General features: G+C 41.7%; 2 protein-coding genes across 11 annotated transcripts in view; both read left to right on the top strand.

The window, feature by feature from the left end:
* Positions 1–6,763, top strand: part of LARP4 (La ribonucleoprotein 4) — a 99,528-nt gene extending 92,765 nt beyond the window's left edge. For all 6 annotated transcript variants that reach the window (XM_066257867.1, XM_066257868.1, XM_066257866.1 and 3 more), the window contains one exon: positions 2,213–6,763. In XM_066257867.1, coding sequence (XP_066113964.1) covers positions 2,213–2,554 — 342 coding nt within the window. In that variant the 3' untranslated portion in view covers positions 2,555–6,763. The remainder of the gene's footprint in view (positions 1–2,212) is intronic.
* Positions 6,764–22,214: 15,451 nt separating this feature from the next.
* The window catches only part of DIP2B (disco interacting protein 2 homolog B), a 306,098-nt gene continuing 304,511 nt past the window's right edge, over positions 22,215–23,801 (top strand). For all 5 annotated transcript variants that reach the window (XM_066257838.1, XM_066257837.1, XM_066257836.1 and 2 more), the window contains exon 1: positions 22,215–22,444. In XM_066257838.1, the coding sequence (XP_066113935.1) occupies positions 22,345–22,444 (100 nt within the window). In that variant the 5' untranslated portion in view covers positions 22,215–22,344. The remainder of the gene's footprint in view (positions 22,445–23,801) is intronic.

Here is a 23,801-nt window from a genome sequence, read left to right as displayed (position 1 = left end):
CCACTGCTAAAGACTTGACTTTACATGCTTTATCCCATTTTCACAATACTCTCGTTGTCTTTCTTTTTGAGGTAATTACGGCTTTTAAATCAGTCTTCTATAAATATTTGATTGATTTTCAACTGCTCTGTTGCAGTTTTTACCGAGTCCTTCTCAGCGTTCTTTGTAGCCAGGGAAAAGAGAATGAAGCCATTGTATTTCATCAGATGGATGGACCATTATTAATTTGATCTGTCTTTCCTTTTTAGAAATTTAAATTCCCAGATTTTTGTGTTTGTTTGTTTGTTTTTTCATAATAAACAATGCTGACATGAAAATCCTTCAGATAAATTCCTCAAGGGAAATTTGTTTCATATATAAATTGCAACAGTTTTTATTCTTTTTAACAAACATGCTTTTTAAAAATAGATTTTTTTGATTGATTTTACACAGAGAGGAAGTGGGGAGCAAGAAGTATCAACTCATACTTGCCTCACTTTAGTTCATTGATTGTTTATCAAATGTGCCCTGAATGGGCAAGCCCAGGGTTTTGAACATGCAGCCTCATCATTTCAGGTTGACGCTTTATCCATTGCGCCACCATAGATCAGGCACAACAAATGTACTTTTTAAAAAAGATTACATGTTGCCTGACCTGTGGTGGCACAGTGGATAACGCCTCGACCTGGAAATGCTGAGGTCGCCGGTTTGAAACCCTGGGCTTGCCTGGTCAAGGCACATATGGGAGTTGATGCTTCCAGCTCCTCCCTACTTCTCTCTCTCTGTCTCTCTCTCTCTCTCCCTCGCTCTCTCCTCTCTAAAAATGAATAAAGAAAAAAAAAAGATTTAAAAAAAAAAATTACATGTTAATACACTTTATTTTTCCATTGATTTTTTTTTTTTTAAGTAACAGATTTTATTCGTTTTTTTGTTTGTTTTTTTACAGAGACAGAGAGAGAAAGGGACAGCTGGGGACAGACAGACAGGAACGGACAAAGATGAGAAGCATCAATCATCAGTTTTTTTGTTGCGACACCTTAGTTCATTGCTTTCTCATATGTGCCTTGACCGTGGGCCTTCAGCAGACCGAGCAACCCCTTGCTTAAGCCAGATGAGCCCGCGCTCAAGCTGGTGACCTCGGGGTCTTGAACCTGGGTCCTCCACATCCCAGTCTGATGCTCTATCCACTGCGCCACTGCCTGGTCAGGCTATTTTTTCCATTGATTTGAGAGAGAGAGAGGAAGGGGGAGAGATAGAAGCATCAACTCATTGTTTTACTTAGTTGTTCCGTTTAGTTGTGCACTCGTTGATTGCTTCTCGTATGTGCCCTGTACTAGGAGGTAGATAGAGCCTGCGACCTCTGGCACACCGGTCGACACTTTATCCACTCAGTCACCAGCCAGAGCCTGTACTGATACACTTTAATGTTTATTAATTTGGGGGGGGGGGGGTTGTGGGGAGAGAGACAGAGGTAGGAACTTCAATATGTTCCAGTTTGTGCCCTGACTGAGATCGAACTGGCAACCTCTGCATTTTGTGTTTTTGGGGTTTTTTTTTTTTTGTATTTTTCTGAAATTGGAAACAGGGAGGCAGTCAGACAGACTCCTGCATGCCCCTGACTGGGATCCACCCAGCATGCCCACCAGGGGGCGATGCTCTGCCCATCTGGGGCATTGCTCTGTTGCAACCAGAGCCATTCTAGCGCCTGAGGCAGAGGCCACAGAGCCATCCTCAGCGCCTGGGCCAACTTTGCTCCATTGGAGCCTTAGCTGCAGGAGGGGAAGAGAGAGACAGAGAGGAAGGGGAGGGGGAGGAGTGGGGAAGCAGATGGGCACTTCTCCTGTGTGCCCTGGCCGGGAATCAAACCCAGGACTCCTGCACGCCAGGCCAATGCTCTACCACTGAGCCAACCAGCCAGGGCCAACCTCTGCATTTTTGGATGATGTTTTAACTAACAGAGCCATCCAGACAGGGTATTATACTTGAAAAAAAAATTTTTTTTTTAATTGATTGATTTTAGAGAAAGAGAGAAACATAGATTTGTTGTTCCACTTATTTATGCATTCATTGGTTGATTGTTCTATGTGCCCTGACCAGGGATCAAACCCCTAACCGTGGTGTATTGGGACAATGCTCTATCCAACTGAGCTACCCAACCAGGGCAGTACTATCCTTTTTGTACTTTAGTAGAGAATGTGAACCATAATTTTTTTTGTTTATCTTTACTTCAAAGGAACCTCGAAAGCTAAGTTATGCTGAAGTGTGCCAGAAGCCCCCTAAAGAGCCATCTCCAGTTCCTGTGCAGCCACTACGAGAACTTCGCCACGACAATGTAGTGTCTCCCACCAAAAATGAAGAAAATGGAGCTCCTGAGAAGTCCATTGAGAAACCACACGAGAAGCCAGAAGCAAGGGCTAGTAAGGATTACTCTGGCTTCCGAGGCAATACCATTCCCAGGGGAGCAGCTGGAAAAATCAGGGAACAGAGACGTCAGTTTGGCCATAGGTCTATACCTCAGGGAGTGACTCGGCGTAATGGCAAAGAGCAATATGTGCCACCCAGATCACCAAAGTAAAAACAAGAAAACTATTCAAACACCTCTCTCTCTTCCCATTAAACTTGAGCCGTTGCTATGTTGACCTGCTTTGGAGGGGAGCGGGTAACCAGGAAGGAAACAGGAGAAAGTATATCCTTAAATCATTTTGGATTTTGGAGTTGTGAGCAGTAGAATCCCAAAATTCATCTCTAAAATGATTTTAAAATGCTGGAGAATTTCAATCAGTATAAATATATATGTGTGTGTGTATGTGTATGTGTATATATATATATAATATATATATACACACAGACGCACATACATGTATGTGTGTGTGTATACATATATAAAAATGTAATTTTTCTATTTTTGTTTTTGATTTTAATGTGCAGAGATCTGCCTGGAATCAACTTTGAGGGTTCAGATTTAGCTTGGGGGGGAAAACATATTACATGTCCTTCAGTATAGGAGATGAGGGAGTGAGAGAAAATATTTTTTGAAGAAGCATTTCTGTAAAATTAGAAATTACTTTTTTTAATCTATTTAAATTTTGGCTTGGAGAATGCCATTTCTGCCTATATGGCCTTGTGTTGCAAAGCGGAGCAGTGGCTGGGGTGCCTGTTGTGGTGTGGGTGTACGCAAGAGTGACTGCTGCCAAATCTGTTGTCTTGTTAGGAAATTATTTGAAAACTGAATGTAATACGTACTTGAGTAGATTATTTTTCCAGTTTGATATGTAGTCTCTTTTTGATCTTACTAATATCATTCAGTCGCTTCTCAGCCTTTTGGCTAAGATCAAGTGTAATATTTCATTCAAGAAGCTTTTAAACTATGACTTTACTTGGAAATGTGACTACCAATCAGCATGATACTTAAGGAGAGAATAGGGGTTATTTAAATAATTGAAAATCTGTCTTAGATTTGAGTAGGAAGGTCAGATGGACTTTAAAGGTTTAAATAGGCCTGTGATTTTTTTTCCTCCCCCTAAAGTAGGAAATAATATTTTTTGTTGCATCAGTTGTTACTCTCTGTTCTTTGATTAATACCCTTAAAAGCAAAATAACCAACCTGCATAATTGTATGTTTTTAACTACCTTGACCATTCTTGTCAAATCACATACCTGTTCTAAATTTCTGAATTGAACAGGGAAGTATTTTACTCTTCTGTTTATGTCTTTAGAACTTTAGATCCCAGAATGGTAGGGCAGACTGACTCTACAGTAATTTATTTGTGTTAGTGTTAAAAATGAAATATTATAATTGACTCTTATTAAAGTGTTAAGTAGTATAGAAGTAAAAAGAATTTTTTAAAAAGGCTTAATTAATTTGGGGCAACTTTTTCTGTTTACAGTGTGTTTATTGCCTCTCTTCCCTCCCTTTCCTTTAAAAAATAAGAAAAAATATAGTTTGGAATTCACAAAAACAGAGCCAATAAGTCAGGAGATTTTTGAGTTGAGTTGAGAAAGATAGTTGAAGAAAATTAATACATAATTTCACAGTGAATAAAGTTGTAACTCATATTAAATAGGCAAGTTTACATGCTGGTGTCTAGAAAATGGCTACAATATTAAAAACCATGTTGTGTTAATCTGCTTTAAGTCATATTATTTTCATAGTTCCTTGTAAGGTGGAGTTTGTTTTCTTTTTAGGGATAGTTTGTAATAGTAATAACTGTCCCTTATCTTAGTGAATGACATGTACAAATTGAAACTGTAAATTGTGAACACTGGAAAGCACCATTGTGACATAGAGTAAACATCTTAGTAATATATTAAAATGAATGTAAATGGAGGTTAAAATTACATTACTGTGAAACTCATCTTCCAACTCTAAGTTAAGCTTTGGAGATTTGTATTGGAGTAGATTTGTCCAGATCTTTGAAAACACTGCATATTTCTGTGCAAGCCAGAATTATCATTTCTTTGTAACTTAATCAGCTTGGCAATTGCTTTTGATTTGTTGGGTTGATGACATGATATTTAAGTAAGGAGAATCATTTCTCTACACTATTTTTTTAAATCATTTACTAGCTGAAACATGCAATTAAACTACCTGTGCTGACATTTGAGGGAAGTTTAGGGGTGTGTGTGTGTGTGTGTGTGTGTGTGTGTGTGTGTATATATATATATCTATATATATATATATAAAAGTATTAATAATCATTGACTATATCTATGATAAAAGTGCTTATTTTGGTTTACTTAGATAATGCTGTAGTTGGTAAACATTTAAAGTGTTAACGCTCTGTGAATGCATTGGATTTCAGAGAATAAACATTTTATAAAAATCACTTGGCAAGGATTACAAACTTAATTATTGCACTTGAAATGAAACATTACTTTTTACAATGTGTCACAGAAGTGCACTTGTATTATATGCAGGCTTGTGTGACTTCTACTTTTAAAAACAAAGTGTTCTAATTAAAACACAAGAAAAGAGTCTTTTTGAAGAAAGCAAGTATATTCTTGCTTTTTCCCCAAAATGTTATTGAAAGTAGATTTTAATTTAAAGACATGACCTTTTAAATTTTCTTATAAAATATATTGTTTTAATTTAATTTGCCTCATTACAGCGAATAGTTCCCATTTTGATGGGATGTAGAGGGAAGAATAAATGTGTGTGTATATATATAAAATATATATACATTCACAGTATCTATTTAGCATTTATTTTATTACAACATATTTAAGGTTTATATCTGAATGATGCCTATGAGTTGTGTGATACTGTTGGCTGTTTTTCCCTAGCATTACTCTGAGATGAGAGTTGGGCATTCATGATAGTTCAGCTATTTATTTGTTTCTTTAGAAAAAGGAATTTAAATTTTTTTATTCACCCTTATGGTTTAACACTTTCTTGGGCTGTTGGAGGCTAAAAGTAGTCATAAATGATATTGAGTGTACGATACAGTGATCTTCTGCCATAGTTCTTACTGCATGAAGAGAAAGAGTAACACAAATTCACTGTCTTGGACTTCACAGAGAAAGTATATAGAGATATTGCAAAACCTTTTTCCCACTTTCTAGCCTGATAACTAAGATTTTCATTATGTCTGGGGCCTGTCTCTCATTGGAGTAACTTCATTTTTGCAAGTGTACACACTGGCATTCAAAAGAGTGATTTGCCTAAGTTATTTTCAACTGGGTTTTGGAAGAAGATAAAATTTTTTAGTGATAGGATTTATTGTTGTTGTCATCTTATGTCTTCAATTTGCATGTGGTCAAATGACATGCAGGTTTTAAAATTTAGTTTTGGTTCCTAAAATGAAGGTAGCTTAACTATTGTTTCACATTCCTTTCTCTTTTTAAATAACTGTGCTGGCTTTGCAGAAGGCTTACGATGGAATATTAGCATCTGCTGGAGCAGAAAATAATATTTAAAAGTTACTAAATACTTCCTCTAGATTTCTTAATTATGGCCTTAATATTTGTCTTTTGACTTAAATGTCCACTAGTTTTACTTTGATACCATTGAACAAAACTGGGGTTAAGTCTTTGATGTTTCTGTTGGCCATATATATTAACCATATTTTTAAAGTTTCCATTTTAGTTTTTACAGAATAGATAAAATACACGAAAGGACAGTATATTCCTTTTAAAAGATTTTTTTTTAATTCTTAATTATGCGAAGGCGGTTTTAACTTCAGGCTCTTTGGTGTATGCTAATTTAGCTTGTCTGAGCTTCCAAGAAGATACATAGACATTTCAGTTTTTGTTAGCTGAATGAGAACATTTTAAGAAGTTGAAAGAAAATTTGTTTTCAAGTTGAGAGTAAATTCTCTTTCAAATTCATCTGATTATTAAATAATTTAAAGTTATTTTTAAGCTGAAGACTTCTTATGAGTTGCTAAGTAGACGATTCCTAAAAGTATAACTCAGATACCAACAAGCTTATAAATAAAAGGGTTTTATTTTCAGTTTTGTAGCACAAAACACTGATTAATTAGCATAAAGCATAAGGAAATATCCACATTGATTTTTTTTTTCCTGATTCAGGTGTTCCTTGAGTGACATCTAATGTTTGGGTTGGGGGTCAGAACCAGTTATCTGGCTTCTACTTTGTCCATTGCTTAGGTTTGTTCCTATTGTCAAAACTGTCCCCCTCCCCCAAATGGTGTGACACATGCTCATGCCTTTTATGTTAAAATGAGTACATCCTGTATTTGTATTTTTGTTTTCAACGTTGCCAAGGTGCTATGGGAAATTAATTAACAAAAATTAGAAAAAATAAAATTATTTAAAAGCAGGACTACTGGTTTTCTTTCTCCTGGTGGTTTATATCTAATGAGTACTTATATTTACTTTTCAATAATTTATATGTTGTCCACTCTAGTGCCATCACTCTTCTGGTCTCAGCAGTTTTTTGTTTTGGGCCGGCAAGATATGTGATATTGCGTCTGTAAAGTGAGGGCAGAGAGCTGTACGATTCAGCTTTATGATTCTGGGGTTTTCTTATGTAATTTTAGCGTGAGAGGCAGTTATTGAAGGGGAAAAATTATAGGGCAGTGTGCAGCTCAAGGATTTTGCTTTAATTGATCAGATTATGGCCTGATTTGAGTATAGAAATTCTGGACTTTTAAAAAGGTTTCCTTTACCTTTTCAATTACATCTTTTCTTTGATTGTATCAAACCCTAAAGCTAAAGGGTTTTGGTAGATTTTTTTTTTTTTTTGTATTTTTCTGAAGCTGGAAACAGGGAGAGACAGTCAGACAGACTCCCGCATGCGCCCAACCGAGATCCACCCGGCACGCCCACCAGGGGCGATGCTCTGCCCCTCTGGGGTGTCGCTCTGCCGCGACCAGAGCCACTCTAGCGCCTGGGGCAGAGGCCAAGGAGCCATCCCCAGTGCCCGGGCCATCTTTGCTCCAATGGAGCCTTGGCTGCGGGAGGGTAAGAGAGAGACAGAGAGGAAGGGGAGGGGGGTGTGGAGAAGCAAATGGGCGCTTCTCCTATGTGCCCTAGCCGGGAATCGAGCCCAGGTCCCCCGCACACCAGGCCGATGCTCTACCGCTGAGCCAACCGACCAGGTCCGGTTTTGGTAGATTTTTAAAGGGAAAGGTTACTGGGAAATTTAAATAGGTCTTTTAAGCTTTTTAAAACTATAAGGCAAAAATGGAAAAGCTGAGTGAAGCTCTAGCTTTTTATTGTGACAGCTCAACTTTTACTTGTTAGGTCAGCTGAAGGAGGGATGCACAAGACGTGATGAGTTTTGTTTTTTTTGACAGAGACACAGAGAGAGGACAGATAGGGACAGATAGAGAGGAAGGAAGAGAGATGAGAAACATCAATTCTTTGTTGTGGCATCTTAGTTGTTCTTCGATTGCTTTCTCATATGTGCCTTGACCAGGGAACTACAGCAGAATTAGTGACCCTTGGCTCAAGTCAGCGACCATGGGGTCATGTCTGTGATCCCATGCTCAAGCTAGAGACTCCACGCTCAAGTTCATGGGCCTGGGCTCAAGCTGGCGACCTCGGGGTTTCGAACCTGGGTCCTTTACATCCAACTCCAGTGCTCTATTCACTGCGTCACTTGCCTGGTCAGGCGACCTGATGGGTTTTATAAGAAATTATTTATGTATCTGCAAAACAGGTGGGCTGAGACCCTAGCGGCATCAGCAGAGAGCTGCAAGAAGTGGGTGTCTGATAAAAAGGTTGCTGCAGGCATTTGCTGGCATAGGGTTGGGTGTATCTGGACATGCCCAGATTAGCATATCCTGGCTTGTGGCCTTGGTCACAGACTGTCTCCCTTTCCCAACTCTTAGGTCCCTCCCAGTGTCCTTGTCCCAGGGATACTTCCCAGAACCTTCCCAGCATGAGGGGTGTTGCTTAAGGGGAGGGGGAGGTTGAGGTTGGGTGAGAGAGATGCTAATGAAGAAGCTGCCCTAGTGGGAAGTTGGGTGAGGGGAATTTAAGTTTTAAAGGGGCCTTGAATCTAAAGGAGCCCTGATCCCAAACCTAACATTATTGAATGTAGTACAGTAGTAGTTCACCCTTTCTCTTTCCGTAGTTTCAGTTACCCAACTCAGCCATTTAAATGGATAATGCCAGAAATAAACAGTTCATTAGTTTTAAATTGCATGCTGCTCTGACTGGCATGCCTGAGATGTAGGTCATCCCTTTGTCCAGTATATCCACACTGTATATGCTACAGAGTCTTTGTCATTTGGTTAACAGATCTGCAGTCACTGTATTGCAGTGTTGTTGTTGTTTTTTTATCAAGTAACCTGTATTTTATTAAATAAGGCCCCACAGGACAAAAGTAGTGATGCTGGCAGTTTGACTATACCAAAGAGAAGCCATGAAGTGCTTCTTTGTAGTAAAATGGTGAGTACAGTGATATTTTTATTTATTTATTTATTTGTATTTTTCTGAAGTGAGAAGCAGGAAGGCAGTCAGACTCCCACATGCGCCTGACCGGGATCTACCCAGAATGCCCACTATGGGGCGATGCTCTGCCCATCTGGGGCATTGCTCTGATGCAACTGGAGCCGTCCTCAGTGCCTGGGCCAACTTTGCTCCAGTGGAGCCTTGGCTGTGGGAGGGAAAAAGAGAGGAAGGAGAGGAAGTAGAGGAAGTAGAGGGGGAGGAATGGAGAAGCAGATGGGCGCTTCTGTGTGCCCTGCCTGGGAATCAAACCCAGGACTTCCACATACCAGGCCAACACTCTACCACTGAGGCAACTGGCCAGGACCAGTGATATTTTTAGTGTTTTTACTATCCAAGTTATGCAATAGGACTATGAGGTCACAGATTTAATGTGAACATTCACTTTGATAATTACTTAGTAGCATTGCCTGGTTGAACAGCTAAATTGTTTAATTTGCTAATGAACTGTTGCTTATCTGTTTTTCTTTTTTTTTTTTTCTTAAATAGGCAGGGTAGAGAGAGAGACAGGAACATACAGCTGCTCCTATATGTGCCCTGAGCATGGACTCTAACTGGCAACCTTTGTGCTTTAGGACGATGCTCCAGTCAACTGAGCTATCCAGCCAGAGAACGGTTGTTTATCTTAATGAAGATAATAATACCAGTGAGCAAAATGGTACCATTAATAACAGGTTTACAAGGTTACGTGCTCACAAAGCATTAGGGCTGTATGTCAATATGTTAGTAGTTTATTTGGCCAAGAGACATTGATGCATAATTTAAATTTCTTTATCATACTAGGAACATGTATTTATAATGAACTAATAACCAAATTGGTAGACTTAAATGATGTAGTAGACTTTTGAGTTATATTTAAAATGAATGGATTTTGGCCTGACCTGGCGGTGGCACAATGGATAGAGCGTCAGACTGGAATGCGGAAGACCCAGGTTCGAGACCCCGAGGTCACCAGCTTGAGCGCGGGCTCATCTGGTTTGAGCAAAAGCTTACCAGCTTGGACCCAAGGTTGCTGGCTTGAGCAAGGGGTTACTCGGTCTGCTGAAGGCCCACGGTCAAGGCACATATGAGAAAGCAATCAATGAACAACTAAGATGTCACAACGAAAAACTGATGATTGATGCTTCTCGTCTCTCCGTTCCCGTCTGTCCCTATCTATTCCTCTCTCTGACTCTCTCTTTGTCTCAGTAAATAAAATAAAAATTAAAAATAAATAAATAAAATGGATTTTTTAAAAAATTGATTGATTTTAGAGAGAGAAAGAAACTTTGATTTGTTGTTTTATTTGGTTGTGCATTCATCAGTTGATTCTTGTATGTGCCCTGACCAGGAATGGAACCGGCAACCCTGGAGTGTCAAGATAGTGCTGTAACCAACTGAGCTTCCCGGCCAGGACTTAAAATGAATGGATTTGTCAAGAGTCTTATCACTGAGACACCTTAAATACGCCTCATTAGAAAATAACCTTCCTTCCTTGTGGTGGCACAGTGAATAAAGTGTCAACCTGGAATGCTGAAGTTGCCATTTCAAAACCCCCGCTTGCCCTGTCAAGACACATATGGGAGTTGATGTTTCCTAATCCTTCCTCCTTTCTCTCTCTCTCTCTCTCTCTTTCCCCCTCTCTAAAATGAATAAAAATAAAATATTTTTTTTTAAAATATGAACCTTGCCTGACCAGGCAGTGGTGCAGTGGATAAAGTGTTGAACTGGGAGGCGGAGGACCCAGGTTCGAGACCCCGAGGTCACCAGCTTGAGCGCGGCCTCATCTGGCTTGAGCAAAAAGTTCACCAGCTTGGACCCAAGGTCGCTGGCTCAAGCAAAGGGGTTACTTGGTCTGCTGAAGGCCCGCGGTCAAGGCACATAAGAGAAAGCAATCAATGAACAAGTAAGGTGTCGCAACAAAAAACTGATGATTGATGCTTCTCATCTCTCTCCGTTCCTGTCTGTCTGTCCCTATCTATCCCTCTGTCCCTGTAAATAAATAAATAAATAAAATAAAATGTAGTCTTTCATCAAAGGTATCAATATAATGAGTTTTAAAAAATTAAAAAATAATATGAACCTTAATATGTCTTTAAATTTAAGTTATGTGCTTGGAAGCTTTTATGAGAAGTTTAAGATTACCTCTGAAAGACTGTGAATTTATTTTTGTGACAGAGACAGAGGGACAGACAGGCAGGAAGGGAGAGGGATGAGAAGCATCAATTATTGTGGCTCCTTAGTGTCCTTAGTTGTTCATTGATTGCTTTCTCATATGTGCCTTGACGGGGGGGCTACAGCAGAGCTAGTGACCCCTTGTTCAAGCCAGTGACTTTGGGCTTTCAAGCCAGCGACCTTTGGGCTCAATCTAGCAACCATGGAGTCATGTCTATGATCCCACGCTCTAGCCAGCAACCCTGCACTCAAGCCAGTGACTTTGGGGTTTTGAACCGGGTCCTCTACATCCCAGTCCAATTCTCAATTCACTGTGCCACTGCCTGGTCAGGTGGACTGTGAATTTTCTTAAAAGTTTCTGCAATGAGAACTATCAAGAGTAGTCCTGACCAGATGGGACAGTGGATAGAGCATCGACCTGGGATGCTGAGGTCTCGGCTTCAAAACCCTGAGGTCGGGAGCTTGAGTGCAGGCTCACCGGTTTGAGCATGGGGTCACAGGCTTAAATGTGGAATCACTGATAAGACCTCATGGTCACTGACTTGAGCCCAAGGTTACTGACTTGAGCAAGGGTCACTGGCTTGGCTGGGACCCCCTCCCTCCAGCCAGGGCACATAAGAGGAGCAATTAATGAATAATTAGAGTGCCACAACTGAGTTGATTCTTCTCATCTCTCTTCGTGTCTCTGTTTCTCTGTCTTGCTCACTAAAAAAGAAAAAAAAAAACACCAGAAAACTATCAAGAGTGTCCTGAGTTTGTATGGGGGTTTAAAGGACTAAAATATTTTGAGTAGTGAGTTTTTTTCATGCTCGGTGACTCCCGGGAGTGAGTTTTGTTTCAAAAAATGAAATTAGTTTCAGTTACAGTTTTACTAACTTAAAATCATGTTTGCTTGATAACCAATTTATGGAAACAAGAAGAACATTTGCCTTTTTTAAATGTTGCCTTACACATTTTTAAAATAAAATTTTTTGTTATCTCATGCAATTCTCCAGCTCAGAGTTTAAAGACGTACATGTACGATCGTACTCTGGATGGTCAGGAGGCTCGAGGATGTACAATACATGAACGTTTGTACTACTCAAAGGGTTAATTTTCTTCTGGTGTGGGAAGGAGGAAGCTATCTAAATGTTATCTCTTTTTTTAAAATATTTTTTTAATTTTTATTTATTCATTTTAGAGTGGAGAGAGAGTTAGAATGAGAGAGAAAGAAAGTGGGGAGGAGCAGGAAGCATCAACTCCCATATGTGCCTTGACCAGACAAGCCCAGGGTTTTGAACTGGTGACCTCAGTGTTTCAGGTCAATGCTTTATCCACTGCGCCACCACAGGTCAAGCTAAATGTCATCTTTTAAAGTTTGTTTTTGGTAGCTGTTATGCAGATCTTTTCTTTTTAATCTTATTTTATTTATTGATTTTAATGAGAGAGGCAGGGAGTGGGAAGAGAGAGAGGCGGGGAGAGAAAGACAGGAACATCAATCTGTTATGTGCTCTGACCCAGTATCAAACCTGCAACCTTTGTGCTTCAGGTCGAAGCTCTTAACCAAATGAGCTATCCGGCCAGGGCTGTTATGCAAAAATGAGCTATCCGGCCAGGGCTGTTATGCAGATCTTGGAAGTTGCTGTGCTTCTCTATTTCCTTTGAATGCTAACTGTATTGGACTTAATGAATAATAGTAGGACTCCAGCCTTCTAACACAGGGGTCCCCAAACTTTTTACACAGGGGGCCAGTTCACTGTCCCTCAGACCATTGGAGGACCGGACTATAAAAAAAACTATGAACAAATCCCTATGCACACTGCACATATCTTATTTTAAAGTAAAAAAACAAAACGGGAACAAATACAATATTTAAAATAAAAAAACAGGTAAATTTAAATCAAGAAACTGACCAGTATTTCAATGGGAACTATGGACCTGCTTTTGGCTAATGAGATGGTCAATGTGCTCCTTTCATTGACCACCAATGAAAGAGGTGCCCCTTCCAGAAGTGCAGCGGGGGCTGGATAAATGGCCTCGGGGCCGCATGTGGCCCGCGGGCCGTAGTTTGGGGACCCCTGCTCTAACATATAGGTTGTGGCACGCTCTCTCTGGAATATGCTCATATCTTTCCCTTCCTCCTCTTCTTTCCCTGCTTCCTCTTGCCCTACAGGCCTGCATCTACTAAATTCTAAGGGCTCCTGGAATATTTGGAGCTAGGGAAGCAATGGGCAGTGGCAGCTTGTCCTGGGCTAACCCCCTGAACCTGTCTCCAAAGTTGCCTTTTCTCTGACTTCCCAGGGAGCCAAAGCAGCCATGTCTAGGCTCTCTCCTGTTGCTTCTTCTGTCCTAAATTCATCCTGATATCACTGTCCAGACCTTTAATAAATGTACTCTCAAAAAAAGATTATATAGGTGTTTACATTTGTTTGCTATCATTTTGAATGGTGCACCTAAGTTCTAATTTTGCCTCTTTTGCATTTCAAATTCTGCCTATACAAGTAACGATGACTTTGTCAAAATAGGGTATTGACTTTGCATTGGAGCTTATCATGATGGCTGAAGTAGTCATTTAGTCAGTATTTATTGAATGCTATATTCCAGACAGTGTGTTAGGCAGCAAAGATAGATTCCTGCCCTTTCAGTGTTAGCATGAAACAGTCATAAGTAATTCTAAAATTAGACTAGTAGTATACATGCAAGCTGGAATTATAATCTATATGGTTGTAGTTGGGGGTGGTTCAAAGATAGAATTGCTTCCCTGAGAAACAAGACAGATATTTGAAGGGGTAGTAGTTAATTAGGTGAGCAGGAGGGGGATGTTCCAAATGAGGAAAGAACTGGTACATACCACTTTGTGATACATTAGAGGAATTGTAGGGTCCTGTAAATAGAGCAAAGGGAACATTGTTACATCCTCCAAGTTGAGGCTGTAGAACAAGATTAAGAGCCAGACTCCTAGGATTTGAAATCTATGCATTAAAGAGAACAGTTAGGCCTGACCTGTGGTGGCGCAGTGGATAAAGCGTCGACCTGGAAATGCTGAGGTCGCTGGTTCGAAACCCTGGGCTTGCCTGGTCAAGGCACATATGGGAGTTGATGCTTCCAGCTCCTCCCCCCCTCTCTCTCTCCTCTCTCTCCCTCTCTGTCTCTCTCTCTCCTCTCTAAAAAATGAATAAATAAAAATTAAAAAAAAAAAAAAAGAGAACAGTTAGGTTATACCTGATGATAATAACAGAGCAAAATGGAATATTTGAGTAACATTTAGGAACAGGACTTGAATGGATTAGATATGGAGGAAGAGAAAGGAAAGCATCATTCATGAATTTGTGACTTTGGCACTGGATAGAAGTTTGTGCCATTCACCATAATTGGATACCCTGACAATCTTGTGGAGAGGGAGATATGAGTATACTTTTGAGATGGTCATGCAAGTTCTTTGCAGAATGTAATCCTAACAATTGATAAATGTGCAAAAATACGCCCTGGCCGGTTGGCTCAGCAGTAGAGCATCAGCCTGGCGTGCTGGGGACCCGGGTTCGATTCCCGGCCAGGGCACATAGGAGAAGTGCCCATTTGCTTCTCCACCCCCCCTCCTTCCTCTCTGTCTCTCTCTTCCCCTCCCGCAGCAAGGCTCCATTGGAGCAAAGATGGCCCAGGCGCTGGGGATGGCTCCTTGGCCTCTGCCCCAGGTGCTGGAGTGGCTCTGGTCTTGGCAGAACGACGCCCCGGAGGGGTAAAGCATCGCCCCCTGGTGGGCAGAGCATCGCCCCTGGTGGGCGTGCCGGGTGGATCCCGGTTGGGCGCATGCGGGAGTCTGTCTGACTGTCTCTCCCCGTTTCCAGCTTCAGGAAAAAAAAATGTGCAAAAATACTAAACTAAAATTCCTTTTAGGTCCAAAGACACGCTTCATCCTTTAGCATTGGGTGGTTTTCATTAGACTGCATTTCTTTTTTCTTTTTTTTCTTTTTTTTCCACAGAGACAGTCAAAGAGAGGGATAGATAGGGACAGGCAGACTGGAACAGAGAGAGATGAGAAGCTCAATCATCAGTTTTTCATTGCAACACCTTAGTTGTTCATTGATTGATTTCTCATATGTGCCTTGACTGTGGGCCTTCAGCAGACCGAGTAACCCCTTTCTCAAGCCAGTGACCTTGGGTCCAAGCTGGTGAGCTTTGCTCAAACCAGATGAGCCCACGCTCAAACTGGTGACCTTGGGGTCTCGAACTTGGGTCCTTCCACATCCCAGCCCGACGCTCTATCCACTGTGCCACCACCTGGTGAGGCTAGACTACATTTCTTTGAGCTAATTTTAAAAGTATTAGGAGCCCTGGCCAGATAGCTATGTTGGTTAGAACGTTGTGCCCATATACCAAGATTGTGGGTTTGATCCCTGGTCAGGGCACATATAAGTATCAACCAATGGCCCTGGCCAGTTGGCTCAGTGGTAGTGCAATGGCCTGGCGTTCAGGAGTCCCGGGTTCGATTTCCGGCCAGGGCACACAGGAGAGGCGCACATCTGCTTCTCCACCCCTTCCCCTCTCCTTCCTCTCTGTCTCTCTCTTCCCCTCCCGCAGCCAAGGCTCCATTGGAGCAAGGTTGGCCCGGGCGCTGAGGATGGCTCCATGGCCTCTGGCTCAGGTGCTAGAATGGCCCTCATTGCAACATAGCAATGCCCCAGATGGGCAGAGTATCGTACCCTGATGTGCATGCAGGGTGGATCCCGGTCGGGCACATGCAGGAGTCTGTCTGACTGCCTCCCTGTTTCCAACTTCAGAAAAATACAAAAAAAAAAAAAAAAAAAGAATCAACCAATGAATGCATAAATTAGTGGAAAAACAAATCAATGTGCTTTTTTCCCCTCTCTTCCCTCTTCCTCTCTAAAATCGATATATTTTTTTAATTTTAGTAAAAAGTGTTAATTACAGTGCTAAAAACTATTTGGTTTATATCTGCCCCAATTTTTCTAAATTGTTGCCTTAATTCCAGTTTTGTTGTTTGTTTGTTTTAGCGAGAGGGACAGACAGGAAGAGAGAGAGATGAGAAGCATCAACTCATAGTTGCCTCATCTTAGTTCATTGATTGCTTTCTCATATGTGCCTTGACCAGGGGGCTTCAGCTGAGCCAGTGACCCTTTGCTCAAGCCAGCGACCATGGGGTCATGTCTCTGAGCATGTGCTCAAGCCAGATGAGCCTGCGCTTAAGCCGGTGACCTTGGGGTTTCAAACCTGGGTCCTCAGCATCCCAGGCCAATGCTATATTCACTGTGCCACTGCCTCGTCAGGCCTTAATTCCAGTTATTATCCTCTCTCCTCTCTCGCCTAGACACTCTCCAGGCCACCAACTGTTGTGCTGAGCATCTAACATAATTTTATTTATGACTTAATGTTTCCAGTTCTGTTATCAACTTGCCATTTTTCAGTCAGTAGGTCCCTGAAAGACAATTCATGCCTGCCTCAGCAAACCAGTTGTATACTAGATGTAATGTTACACCCATAAGCATAGCTTGAAGGTCATATAATTTGAATGTGTGCCTGACCTGTGGTGGCACAGTGGATAAAGCGTCGACCTGGATTGCTGAGGTTGCCGGTTTGAAACCCTGGGCTTGCCCGGTTAAGGCACATATGGGAGTTGATGCTTTCTGCTCCTCCCCCACTTCTCTCTCTCTCTCCCTCTCCCTCCCTCTCCCCCTCCCTCTCTCTCTCTCTCTCTCTCTCTCTCTCTTTCTCTCCTCTAAAATGAATAAATAAATAAAATAAATAATAAAAAAAAGAAACCCCAGACTTGTGCAGTCAAAGCACATATAGGAAGCAACTGTGAGTTGATGCTTCCCACTCCCCTTTCTCTCTCTCTCTCTCTAAAAAATCAATAAATAAAATCTTTAAAAAAAAGTAATTTGAAAGTGTTATCAAATTTCCCCCACCACACAAATACCTACTTGAATTAAATTTTAGGCTTCCCACAGCTAAAGCCAACTCTGCCACTAATCTTGGTGTATTTAGGCAGGTCATTCTCTCAGCTTGTTTACTCACTTGCACACATTCTTCAGAAATCCCAGATGTAAACAAAATTACAATTTTAGAACAGTTTTGTTGTATCTTACAACTCTTTATTATTATTATTATTATTTTTGGCAGAGACAGAGACAGACAGGAAGGGAGAGAGAGATAAGAAACATCAATTCTTTGTTGCGGTTCCTTAGTTGTTCATTGATTGAGTTCTCATATGTGCCTTGACCACTGGGGTTACAGCAGACCGAGTGACCCCTTGCTCGAGCCAGTGACCTTGGGCTCAAGCTGGTGAGCCTTGCTCAAACCAGATAAGCTGGCGACCTTGGGGTCTCAAACCTGGGTCCTTCCGCGTCCCAGTTTGATGCTCTATCCACTGCGCCACCGCCTGGTCAGGCTCTTACAACTCTTTATTGTGGGTATATGGCTATTTGTGTAGCATGCTATTTTCATCAGTATTCAAACCTTCAGAAAATAACACATGCTAACTCTCCATGACCTTAATTGTTCCATTTAGATCTTACATATCTGCTCTAAGTCAAGATACTAGGTACACAGGATGCTAAAATTATGAAATTCCTGCCAGACCTACAGTGGTGCAGTGGCTAGAGCATCAACCTGGAACGCTGAGGTCACTAGTTTGAAACTAGGCTCGCTTGGTCAAGGCACATATCGGAGTTGATGCTTCTTCCTGCTCCTCCCTCTTCCTCTTCTCTCTCTGTGTCTCCCTGTCCTCTTTATTATGAATAAATAAAATCTCTTAAAAATTACGAAATTCCTACCCTTAATTATTTTGGGGTCAAGCATTGTAAACCAAAATATCGCTGTAAAGTGTTTTGAATGCTTTGGTACTAGGAATACACAGGAAATATACTAACAGAAATTAGGGGATATTTCAAAATGAGTATGAAGCAATAAAGCATTTGATTTTTTTTATTAAACAACATCAGAAAAACAGACAAGTCAAAGAAAGTTTGATTATGCAAATGAGATGCAAAACCAACTTTTATTTCATTGGTAAAAATGCACTATACAAAAAGACTGAATGGCCCTGGCTGGTTGGCTCAGTGGTAGAGCATCGGCCTGGTGTACAGGAGTACCGGGTTCGATTCCTGGCCAGGGCACACAGGAGAGGCGCCCATCTGCTTCTCCACCCCTCCCCCTCTCCTTCCTCTCTATCTCTCTCTTCCCATCCCGCAGCCAGGGCTCCATTGGAGCAAAGTTGGCCCGGGTGCTAAGGATGGTTCTAAAAAAGGCTGAATGTACTGGAGTATCTGCACATTCTCTAATCCTCTAATTTTCGTGAGCAATGTAGTAGTGGAGCCCTTTTGGTGGGGAAGGCATTAACTTTGAAGTTGAAGCTTGATCAATATGTGTTGGCTAGGTAGGCAAAGGAAGAATGGGTGGCATAGGAGTAAAGAAATGTGCAAGTACCTGACCAGTCAGTGGTGCAGTGGATAGAGTATTGGACTGGGATGCGGAAGGACCCAGGTTCGAGACCCCGTGGTTGCCAGCTTGAGCGTGTGCTCATCTGGCTTGAGCAAAAAGCTCACCAGCTTGGACCCAAGGTCGCTGGCTCAAGCAAGGGGTTACTCGGTCTGCTGAAGGCCCGCGGTCATGGCACATATGAGAAAGCAATCAATGAACAACTAAGGTGTCGCCACAAAAAACTGATGATTGATGCTTCTCATCTCTCTCGGTTCCTGTCTGTCCCTAGCTATCCCTCTCTTTGACTCTCTCTCTGTCTCTGTAAAAAAAGAAAAAGAAAGAAAAAAGAAAAAGAAAGGTGCAAGTAAAGGCAAAAGCATAACAATATCACAAACTCAGCATAATGGTTTGGAATAAGGGGAGCTTAGATTTCAATAGAGTGACAAAAGTTTAATTTCATTTGTAAAGTCACGGAATCGTATGCTAAGAAAATGAGTTTTCACTTGATGCTGTAGGGAATGGAGAACCACTGAAAGTCTAAGCAGAGGATTATGGTTAGATTTGAAATTGACACAATTCTGGTGGTTATGTAAATAGTTTGGAAAATATTTTTCAAGATGAGAGAACTCTTTGGAATTAAGGAAGCAGCATTTAAGATGGTGTGATAGGATGAATAATTCTCTACCACAAAGATGTCCATATCCTAATTCCCAGAACCTGTGACAGTTATATAGCCAAAGGGGTTTTGCATATGTGATTAAGGATCTTGAAATGGGGAGATTATCCTGGATTATCTAGGTAGGCCTAATATAATCACAAGTGTAATCATGAGAGGGAGGCAGGAGATCAGTCAGTAGTAGGAGATGCGATGATGGAAGATTACAGTGATGCATCCATAGGCCAAGAAATGCCAGCAGCCTCTGAAAAGTGGAAGAGGCAAGGAAGAGATTCTCTTCTGGATCCTCCAGAATGAACTAGCACAGGCAACACCCTTTATTTTAGCCCCATAAGATTCATTTCATTTCATATTTCTGATCTCTAGAACTGTAAGAAAATAAATGTGTAAACCACTAAATTTGTGGTGATTTGTTATAGCAGGAACAGGAAACTAATCAGATGGAGAAATAAAGAGCAGATATACAGGATTATAAGAAAGTAGAATGGACAGAAATTTGTATCTGGTTGGATGTGAGAATGTGGGGAAGATTTTAGGATGCCCATGAGACATATTTCCTAAGTAACCTTGACAAGTCATAAATACATTAGATTAGGAATAGGTTACAAAGTGAGAGGAGGGCTAAGTATAGAACCTTGAAAAATGTCTAAGTTGGCAAAGCAAATTTAAATATCAGTACCCAGATGGGAAGAAACGACAGTTCTCATTTACTACTGTGGGAGTATAAATTGGTAAAACTGTTTTGGAGAGCCATTTGGCTGTATTGAGAGAAAGTAATGAGCATACCTTGTAATATGATTTCACTTCTATGTTCTATACCCTGGAAAAACTACTGGACTTTATTCACGGAGACTACAAGAATGTTGCAGCTTTTTTTTTTTAACAGTGAAAAGCTGAAAACAATGTCTATCAACTAAATATAGTACAGCTTCAATGAAATACTATGAACTGCAACAGCTATGTGTCAAAAGAAATGTTGAAAGAACAAGTGAGACACCTTTTATTTATAATTTTAAAATTACTATATACTGTTTATGGCCACATCTAGTAAAAGTATGAAGAAATACTAATATGGCCCTGGCCAGATTGCTTGGTTGGTTAAGAGCATCATCCTGATATGCAGAGGTTGCAGGTTCAATTCCCAGTCAGGGCACATACAGAAACAGATTGATGTTTCTCTCTCTTTCTCTCTCCTTTCCTCTTTCTCTAAAATCAATAAAAAATTAAAAAATATTTAATGTACTAATTAATATGTTTGGAAATTATACCAGCTGCAAGATAGTGGATACCTCTAAATAACTATCTATGAGGGGAGGAAGGAGAAAGGTGATTTGCATTAGGAATGCCTTCAAATGTATCTATGTTTTTAAATTCTGAAGTAGAAATATGTGATGAGATGGATACACAGATATAATTCTCTGTACTTGGAGATGTTTTCAGATAAAAACAAGTTCTAAGAATATAAAAGGTATGCCTAACTGGTGGTGGTACAGTGTAGAGTGTTGACCTGGAACACTGAGGTCCCAGGTTCAAAACCCCAAGGTTGCCAGCCTGAGTGCAGGCTTATCTGGCTTGAGCACAGGCTCAGCAACTTGAGTGCGGGGTCACCAGCTTGAGCGTGAGAGCATCAACATGATCCTAAGGTCGCTGTCTTGAAGCCCAAAGCCGCTATCTTGAGCCCAAGGTCACTGACTTATTCAAGGGGTCACTGCCTAGGCTTGAGCATCCCCACTTCGCCCCATCAAGGTACGTATGAGAAGCAATCAATAAACAACTAAAGTGATGCAACTACGAGTTGATGCTTCTAATGTGTATACCCCCCAGCCCTCCCTCATGCACATGCGTGGTAAAAAACAACAACAATCAATGAATACATAAATAAGTGAAACAGCAAATTGATGTTTTTCTCTCTTCCTCTCTAAAATCAATAAATAAAAATAATACTCCCATTCAAAAAGAAATATGCAGTAGTAGACTGTTCCTGAGCAGATATAACCCTGTTTTTATCAGTTTTTACTGTGAAAAATAGTCAAAACTTAACTGCTTAAAATGGTATCCATTTTTTGCTCATGTGTATTGGTCATTTGGGCTGGGCTCTCCCATGTGTGTATCTGTGATCACTGGGCAGTCTATGGTCTCAATCATATAGCTTGTGATTGTTTGGGTTTTGCCTAGAGTGATCAGGGTAGCTGGGCCCTATCTCTCCTCATTTACCTAAAATATTTCTCTCAACTTAAAAAAATTTTTTTTTCTCCCAGCCCATAAATGGTGTACTTACTAGAAAGTCATAAATGTTGGGGCATGTTCTTTTAAAGAACAACTTAAGGATCAGCATGAAGGGAAGTGAAAACATCAGAATTCCCCAAATTTTCAAGGGGTATTTTGACATTGAAAAAAAGATTTAATATTATTAAAGAAAGAATATGAATGACAATTTAAGCAACTGCTCGGTACTTCCTGGCAAAAGTACACAAATATTTGGATCTTCCTAATACTGAATTAAAATATAAATATTTTTGGAATACATATTGTTATACACGTAGAAAGATATAAAGATAAGGAAGACTACATTCCCCTCTTTTAAGTAGGTAGAAATGTAGGCAGGATTAACTTGATTCTCTTCATTGTCACAAATGATAGAACTGAAATGGAAGCAAAAGTGCTCCTGGCAAATGGGACCTGTAAACCCCAATAAAAGAAGTAAGTGCCTGGGTTCAGAACCCTATAAATGGGGAGGTGGCAATAAGGGTCAAAGGGAGGAAGGGGCAAGATAAAAAAGTATACATTGCTAATTTAAGAGATCTGGAAAAGTATAGCAAGGCACATCTGAAAAGTTCGTGCACATGAGTTCATAAAAGGTTAAACGTTGCGTTTTCCCATCATTAACACCTAAAGCCTGTTTTGTGCTGGAGAATTGCGGGTGGCGGGCTTGGGCTCGTCTTTTCAGAAGTTTCCCAGGAGAGGGCGCCGAAAGGCCGCGAGCTCTGAGTTTGACTAAGCTGTGGAGGCGGTGCGTCCTCAGCCAGGGGGCGGGGCCGGCGCGCTCACGTGACCTTTGCTCATGGCGGCAGCGGTAGCAACGGTGCTGACGGCGCTCGGCGGCCGGAGCCGGATCCTGTAGCCGGGGTGTGGGCCCGCGTCAGTCCGTCCCTCCTTCGGCCCCCTCTCTTGTCTTCCGGAGTGTGGCTGACGGAGCCGGGATGGCGGAGCGTGGCCTGGACCCCACGCCGGCCGCGGTGGCAGCTCTGCCCCCCGAAGTGCGGGCGCAGCTGGCGGAGCTGGAGCTGGAGCTCTCAGAGGGTAGGAGCGGGCGGGGTGTGAACCCGGGCGCCGCTCGGAGCGTGCGGGAGGGAGGCCGGTCCCCGCCGCGCGCCCTGGTGGCCGTGCTGGCGAGGGGAGGAGGATGCCGGAAATCTGGCCCGGGCTGCGAGGGGTCGTCCTCCCTCCTCTCCCACCGGTGCAGTGGGTGTCCCATGTCGCTCATTGTGTTCTGTGGGAGGGGGTTAGGCGGGGGAGCGGCCCTTCCCCGGCCCGGCTGCTTCTGCGTTCCCTGCCCCCCAAAACCCGAGACAAAGCTGTGCCCTCCGCTCGGTCCGGGCGCGGCGGGGGTGGGGGCGAGGCTGTGAGCCGGGCGGCTGACAGCTTTCTCCTGTCCTCTACCCATTTTGAGGGGAGGGCCCCTTGCCTGTTCCAGCCCCTCCCCCCTCCCTTCAAAAAAAGAGAAAGACACATGGGAAATCTGCGGCATTTCTTCTTTCTCCACCTTTAACAATGAGAGGTGCCTCCCCGGTGACAGGAGTGAGATAGAAGCAGGGCGGACCAGTGAGGGTCCTGAGGAGTTTAGAAGCAGCGGCTTTAACCCAGAGAGACACACGCGGTGCTGCTTTAAGACCACCTTTGTCATAAGGATTTTTTTTTTCCTGGTACCTGTATTCGGGCTGAATTTTCCGCATCCGATCACCTTTTGGAGTCTTTGAAGAAGGAAGGAGAGGTTATACGCAAATCCTGGCTGGCACCCTCTTTCTTTGGACAATGGATTGGTATTAGGAGGGAATTATTTTGAGAATTAAAAGGGAATAAATCAAGCCCCAGTTATTAGAGAAGTCTCTTGGATAACAATGAGGGAAACATTGCTCTGTTGTGGGCATGTGATCAGGCTTCTTGTGCAGTTGTGATCAGTTCTCATAAAGTTCCTGTTTTCATCATATGCTGCTTCTGAGACAAAAGCAGCATTTTGTCCAAGCTTGATGTCAGTATTGTGGTGGTGGCCCCGCAGTTGCATATTATTATTGAGTTCCTTGCCAAAAGCCCTATTCACTAGCATTTCTCATGTGGGCTAAAAATTGTTGATAGGAAAAGAAGAATGTGACAAGTTCCTAGGAGAGTTTGAACTTTTTGTTTACTTCTGGAGACATTACCTCCCTCCCTCCCCCATTATTACCAGAAGTAGATTTGAGTTATAAATCCAGTTTGATGTGGAAGGAAATTATTAATAACTCTGTTAGGTTTTCTCAGTGTATAGGGAGGTGCTGTTTTCATTTGCATTTAATTACTAACATATACTGCTCACAAAAATTAGGGGATATTTTATAGCCTCATATTCATTTCAAAATTCCTCTAATTTTTGTGAGCAGTATATTTTTCAGTTAATCAGTTG

The sequence above is a fragment of the Saccopteryx bilineata genome, chromosome 2 (assembly GCF_036850765.1).
Source record: "Saccopteryx bilineata isolate mSacBil1 chromosome 2, mSacBil1_pri_phased_curated, whole genome shotgun sequence".
NCBI classification, from domain to species: Eukaryota; Metazoa; Chordata; class Mammalia; order Chiroptera; family Emballonuridae; genus Saccopteryx; species Saccopteryx bilineata.
The sequence above is the reverse complement of the archived record's forward strand: the minus strand, read 5'-3'. Positions and strand labels throughout refer to the sequence as shown.